The sequence below is a fragment of the Alligator sinensis genome, unplaced genomic scaffold (assembly GCF_000455745.1).
Source record: "Alligator sinensis unplaced genomic scaffold, ASM45574v1 scaffold402_1, whole genome shotgun sequence".
Taxonomy (NCBI): domain Eukaryota; kingdom Metazoa; phylum Chordata; order Crocodylia; family Alligatoridae; genus Alligator; species Alligator sinensis.
The window spans coordinates 578,370-584,963 of record NW_005842089.1 but is presented as its reverse complement, the minus strand read 5'-3'; the positions used below and the strand labels follow the sequence as shown (position 1 = coordinate 584,963).

The following is a 6,594-nucleotide window of genomic DNA, read 5'->3' as shown; positions in this document are numbered from 1 at the left end:
TGGCTGACGAAGCAGTATGAGGACGGGCAGGTAAGTCCAGCAGGCACTGGCCTCTTTGGTTGCCCTGTTGACCAACTGACCACCGTCCCCCCTCCACCTCCACATCTGTACGGGTTGGCAGGAGGATTTGGCCTCCCCATCATGACTGGAAGCACTCACCTGCCCACATGTTGTGACAACACCCAAAACTCAAGTACAAGGCCTAGGGTCACGGGCTGGCAGGAGAGGTTTCCTGTTAAACATTAACAGGAGAGGCTTCCACCTGCCTACCTGGGGGTGCACAGCATAGCAACCTCAGCCTCCAGGGCTTTCTGCTTTGTTTGTAAGCCTTTCCTGAGGGCAGCTGCAGGGGTGTGTGTGTGTGTGTGTGTGTGTGTGTGCGCGCGCGCGCGTGTGCATGAAATGGTTTTAGGTCTCTTCTGCTCCGCATGGCATGCTCAGCGCTTCTGCCTTCCAGCACAGCAGGTCGGCATTAGCCCTGTTCTGCACAGAGATGTCCTGGCAGAGCAGCATGCAAGGAGAAGCAGTGTGCAAGAGCTGAGCACAGGCTTGGCAGCCCCAGCTCTGTGAGCTGTGTACAAGTCAGATCTGCCCTGGGGCAGGACTGGCTGGTGCTGTGCTCTGGGGTGGGGGAGGCAAGTTCAGGGGCCTGCCTCTGGGGTTTAGCTTGGACTGTAAGCACTGGGTTTCTCATTCTCTATTAGTCTCCTCTCCCTTACGGCCACCGCCTATTCAGCCTCAGCATCCAGGTGCAGAGGAACCTCTCCAGGCCTCAGGGAAGCAACTGGGCAGAGAAAGAAATGGAATAAAAATGTCCTCATCAGGCACTAATGGGAGCACCAGCTACCCATTTGCTCCAGCCATTCCATGAGGGGATGCAGGGAAGTGCTCTGTCATGGGAAACCCTCAAGGCTGGCAGTTGCAGCTGACCTGGGAACTGGGAATGAGCTTCTGGTGCTATTTATAGTGGTGCCCTCCTAGATTTTCCTGCCTCGCAGCCCCCCCTGCCCCAGCCTGTGCAGAGGAGGGAGAGGGCTGACTCAGCAGCGTGGGGGCACAGGATCTGGCACCTGGAGCATCGGGGGTGTTTGTCAACCCTCCCTTCAGAGCACCACAGCCAGCAGGAGGACGACTGAAAACAGTATCTTGCCTGTTGTCTGTCTGTTCTGTGCATCTGATCTGCGATCTCACTGTCTCCTCTCTGAGCTTTGCTCTTTTGCCGCTCCAGAAACCCCCCAGTACTAACATCTGGGATCATAATGAAGCTGGGTATTCAGTGACCTACAGATTTGAGGCCCAGGTTTCAAGTTTGGTAGGATTCAGTTTTAATTAGAAGATATCTCTTGTAATCTCTCTCTCTCTCTCTCTCCTTGCATCCAAACACAGAAAAAAAAATCATCCAAATGAGAGACAAAATTGAACAATTCCCTTTGTTAATTTGACTTACACGGAGCGGAGGGGGAGACCACACTATGGTCTGTCAGATCTCCCTGGCAGTTAGTCCAGGAATCAATGTTTGTGAAACGCTGATTTTTAGCTGCAAGGTCCTGAAGGACAGGCCCACCTGGGGGTTCATGACAAGGCGTTTTACCAGTCTGTCCCTCTGTCATCTCCTGCCATGTGCTTAGATCACAAGCTCTTTGGGCAGAGGCACGTTTTAGTTCTGTGCTCAGACATCACCTAGCGCAGTGTGCTTCTGGCCTGCGACCAGGGCTGTGAGACGCTGTGGTGATGCAGGTAGTAACGGTGTGATACTTCCAGCTGAACAAAGCGAGGGGAAATAACTGGAAATAATGAGAATTTGGGCTTCTCATCCAGTATAATAGAACCACTTAGGGGGCAGGGTCCATGTACCTGGGTTATGTTAGCTGCATGCACAGGTCAGCACTAAATGGGTGCTGAAACACGGGTTATGTCTGCGCTGCAGGGCTGGCCCTTTTTATGGACGTTCTGGGCAGTTGCCCCAAGCAGCAGAACTGAAAGATGGTTTTAGAGCCAATCAGCAGCGTGTGTTTGGTTGGTGGCGTTAGCTGTGGGGGCTGGTGAATGATGCCTATCAAAGGCCAGAAGCAATGAAGATCGAGTCCTTCCAGGGCTAAGAATGCAGCCATTAAAGTCATCCCCTTGCCCTGACAGTGCGCTGCGATTGCACCCACGTGCTCACGCTGGGTGTCTCTGGAGCTGTTATGGGCCAGCGTTCAGTTGGCTAAACAGATGTTGCCACCCAGAGGTGGGCTGGGCTCCCACAGATGAAGCCCTGTACTGGGCCCATCCTGACTTCCCCTTCTCTCTTGCTCCTGCCAGTGATGGGCTCTTAGCTACTGCCCAGTGTTGGCCTTGGCTTTGCCACCTTCTGAGCTGTGTCATGCAGGGGGAGGGAGTCGCCCTCCGTTTGGTCCTTACCCAGTGATACCTGTTGCCCCAGGCAGGGGTAGAGAGCAGCATGGTAAAGAGCCTGCCTTGTTTGTTTCCTAGTGGAAGAAACACTGGTTTGTGCTGACGGATCAGAGCCTGAGGTACTACAGGGACTCAAAGGCAGAAGAGGTAGGTGTCTCTCTCCTCGGAGTCTAACCCTGTTTGTTCGGGGTCCGAGGAGTCGCAGGTGTTTTGTGTGGGCCCTTCACCCAGCATTCCTCTGCACGAGCATGCGTGCATCCCAGTGTCCAGGATCCTCACTGGCTGCCTTGCAAGAGAGCTAGAATGTCTGGGAGCACGCCCAGATTTATGGTGCTCCTTGCTTCCAGCAGTGGGAGAAGCTCTGGCCAGGCCCATCCTTAACCTCTGAGCCCTCAAAGATTTGGGGAGATACAGAGCTGGGTGTACCACCTTTGTCCTGGACAAGTGTTTTATTGCTCAACGTCCCAGGTCCGCAGGTCCCTTGATGGGGCTGAGAGCACATCCAATGTCTCTTTAGGTTTGTGCCTCTCTGGGGTCTTCAGCTTTGTCTCACCAAAGCGATACTGAGGTTCAGGCAGACCTCGAGAGGAAAACTCAACAGCTGCTTATTAAGATGCTGCTTTAGGAAGAAAGCCCAGTGCCCTGCCACATGCATGTGCCATGGTTTTGGTTTGAAATAATCCTTCAACCTTTCCCTCTCCTGTTTCCCCAGGCAGCTGATTTGGATGGAGAAATAGACTTGTCTACGTGCTACGATGTCACTGAATACCCAGTTCAGCGCAACTATGGCTTCCAGATCCATGTAAGGACGATTCAGAGAGGGGAACTGGTGGAAGCAGGGGGTGGAGCGGGTGTGGCAGGTACTTTCTGATCAGAACAAACTAGGGAGCCCATCTCCAGCAGCTCCCAGTGCTGGATGGATGATAAGAAGGTGGAACCACTCTTGTATATCTCATGGTGGAGACTTGCCCACAGTGACCACCCCTCTCTAGGTGGGGACCAGCCAGTGCTTCATCAGCAGCTGGTGGTAAGATCTGGGAGGAAGTGAAAGGGATGTCTGTGAGAGCTCATTCTCTGAGCCCACCAAAGATCGTCTCAATGACAGACACTGATATACGTCAAGCAGTTCTATTTTGGGTCTCAACCGTGGTTTCCATCCTGAGCCTCCTAAAGGAGGCCCTGGGCAGCTAAGCCCTGTAGGCACAGTGTGTGGAAATGGGCTGTTGCAGCCTGGGTGGAAAGAGGGAGAGTGGCTGCTTGCCATGTTGACCTGCCCCCTCCTCTTCCCCTAGACTAAAGAGGGGGAGTTCACCCTCTCCGCAATGACGTCTGGGATTCGACGGAACTGGATCCAGACAATCATGAAGCACGTTCGCCCCACCACTGCTCCCGATGTAACCAGGTAAAGGACTAGGAACAGCTGCACCCAGGGAGGGATTTCCCGCTCACCTCTCCTAACCACCCCTGTAGCTTTCTGGCTTGCTGTACAGAAATAACCCTGCCCACACCTCTTCCTGACTCTGCTCCTTGTTGGTTCTTCTCACCCTCTCCTGCTTCTCTCTCTCTCTCTCTGGGCTCCGGTTGGACACACTGTGTGGGGAACGAGCTTGCATCAATGGTTACTCTTGGCTGTGTGGAAAATCCAAGGGGGTGGCTTAAAACACGGCCTATCACTTTCCCATGTGGAAATGTTCCATGTTCCTATGATAACGCTCCTTTGGCTTCTGGGCCTGGGCTTCACTCTAGGGGCAGTTCAGCACAACCAGCCTGTTGCCTCCAGGAGGCAAATACCTGCATTTAAATCGGAAGCTGCTTTAATTCATATTGTAGACCATGCCCAGTGAGAAGCCCTAGGCCTCTGACCTGCCAGACAGCAGCGATTGCGTCTTCCCTTCACACCTTAGATTGAGGAGCCTTCTCCAGCCTTGCTTGCCAAGAGAAGGCACCCAGAAATCTCACTGTACCTGTTGAGAGCCTGCAGCTCTGAGCAAAGCCCTTGACCTTCTTACAGCCAAATGCCATCACACATCACCGCTGCAGCAAGCTGTGCACATCCTGATGCCCAGTTCCTGACCATCTGTTGTGCAGCGAGTTGGACTCACCCACACAATTAATGCCCTCTTCTCCTGTCCATGCTCCAGTGGCAGCAAATAAAGGCTCTGCCTGATTCTCATGGCACCCCTAGAAGGGTTCTGTCCCCCCCCCAGTGCTGTCTAACCGGAGGTGTTCACATCATCTGTCTCTCCCCTACCTGCGCCGCTCAAACACACTCACCCTCGGACGGAGCTGTGTGGTGGATCTCTCACGGGTCTCAGGGAATCGTCCTCTCTCCTCACTCCTGCGTATGTTTGATTTCCATGCATTCCCAGGAAAAACTTCTCTTTGAAACTATCGGTGCTGAAGCCCAGGTTGGAAAACTGTGTTCTCTCCTGTATTAACGTTTTGTGGTTTGTATATCTTGTGATTCACTGCATGCCCCCCTTTTCTGCACTTCAAATGGAAAGTCCCGCAGTTTTCATTTCCTCTTTTAAAACTGAAAAAGCAAGAAAGAAGGGAAGAAGCAACCTGGTCTTGACACTTGATTTCCCCAGATTGGTATCTTCCGATGCGAATAGATAGCGGCGATTAGGCCCAAGCGTATCAGACAGGCAGTCAAATCCTTAACGATTTACATAAATTTCTCTTTTATTAAGTTGGCCAAAAGAATTCTCAGTGCATGGCAGAATGTTTTCAGCTTCATGAGGATCTGATTAGCTTTGCGAGTAAGAAGTATTTTACCATAGGGCTGAACGTGAACCCCTTCCACTCACAACTGTAAATTGAAACCATCAGATAGGAATGCTGGGCCCTGTGCGCTGGATGCAGTGATGCCTTTTGCCCTGGTCCATATGTGGCATGTAACAAGGGGCTCAGTGTATCATATGTACCTTGCTGTACGTTGCTACCATGCACAGGCTCTTAAATGGGTTCTAGAAAGTGGGGATTACTCAAGAAAAATTAATGGCAACCTCTTGGCCTCACATAGCTCTTCCCCCCCTTTACAAGCCAATGCAGTCTGATCCACTTGGTTTGATTTGAAATTCCACTTGTCCCACTTTACCCATAACCTGGTCCCTTGGGAAACTGCTGGCAGACATGACTGCGGTACATTTTGGGTCATTCTGCTGTGCTGGAGCATGGTGGCATTGATCCTCTCTGGGCTGGAGATGGGGGCAGCACCCCAGACTCTTCTCTCCTAATTCTCTTTTCCATTGTAAGGCCCCTCTCATTTAAAATGTGACTTTATCCAGTAACAAGCTGTAGCTGGAGTGCCTGGTTGTCAAGAGCACTTTCGTATCATCCTGGATCTCCTTAGGGTTAAGGCCCAAGGGGGTGAAACCAACTCTGAACTGGAGCTGGGCAGCTTTGTCATATTGGATGGGGTTTGTTTTGTGGCTGCACATGGCAGAGCTGAAGAGCGAATCCTCTCCGGGCTGGCTGCAGAGACAAACTTGCCATGGCTCAAGTGTTTGAAAGCTCAGCCTAGCTGAGCTGGATGATTGACTGTGGAAGGAAGTGCATCGGAAGATACTAGGGTTGGAACCATGCAGTACCATTCCCCCGCGTTGTTCTTTTCTTTGCAAGATGCACACGTGAATATGTTTTGGGGGCTGACAAGGGGTTGGGGAGATTCACTTCTCTTGTAAATGCTCTGGGGGACCCCACTCCTGTTTGGCCCTCTCCCAGTGGTGGTGGTCTTCATGCATGGAGCTCCATTGTTAGGTACCGTGTTAGCCCCAATTTGGCTGCACTGCAAACCAGATAGAATGGCTTTGTGGCTCCGTTCGTTCTGTCTCCATGGAAAGCCAGGGAGCCTGACGCTCAGTGCTGTGCTGGTGGCACAACTGGGGGGCGGGGGGGGCGCTTGCCTTCTACAAGGCAGCTCTAGGGCAGAGGCAGGAAGGGGACAATTATTGCAGAGCTGCGGTTCTTGGGATTCTGGTAACAGCCAGGCCTGAGCAAATGCCTGCTGCTCGCTTCAGGACAGGAGTCTTCTGTGGGAAGCTAATTCCATGGAGCTGGCTCAGGGCACTTTCATTAGTTGGTTCTTATTTTTCTTTTTGTTTAAATCCAACCTGCATGCTCCCAGGCCAGCATGTCCGCAGTTGTTTAATTTAATACATGATTCTAGATGATCCATAGAGGTTTGCAGATGCA

General features: G+C 52.1%; 1 protein-coding gene across 1 annotated transcript in view; it reads left to right on the top strand.

Annotated features, from left to right (window-relative positions):
- Positions 1-6,594, top strand: part of MPRIP (myosin phosphatase Rho interacting protein) — a 127,162-nt gene that overhangs the window by 96,270 nt on the left and 24,298 nt on the right. Inside the window, exons 10-13 of the mRNA XM_006023929.3 lie at positions 1-30; positions 2,476-2,544; positions 3,110-3,199; positions 3,690-3,799. The exon at positions 1-30 is cut by the window's left edge and continues 9 nt beyond it. Of these exons, the coding sequence (XP_006023991.1) occupies positions 1-30; positions 2,476-2,544; positions 3,110-3,199; positions 3,690-3,799 (299 nt within the window). The remainder of the gene's footprint in view (positions 31-2,475; positions 2,545-3,109; positions 3,200-3,689; positions 3,800-6,594) is intronic.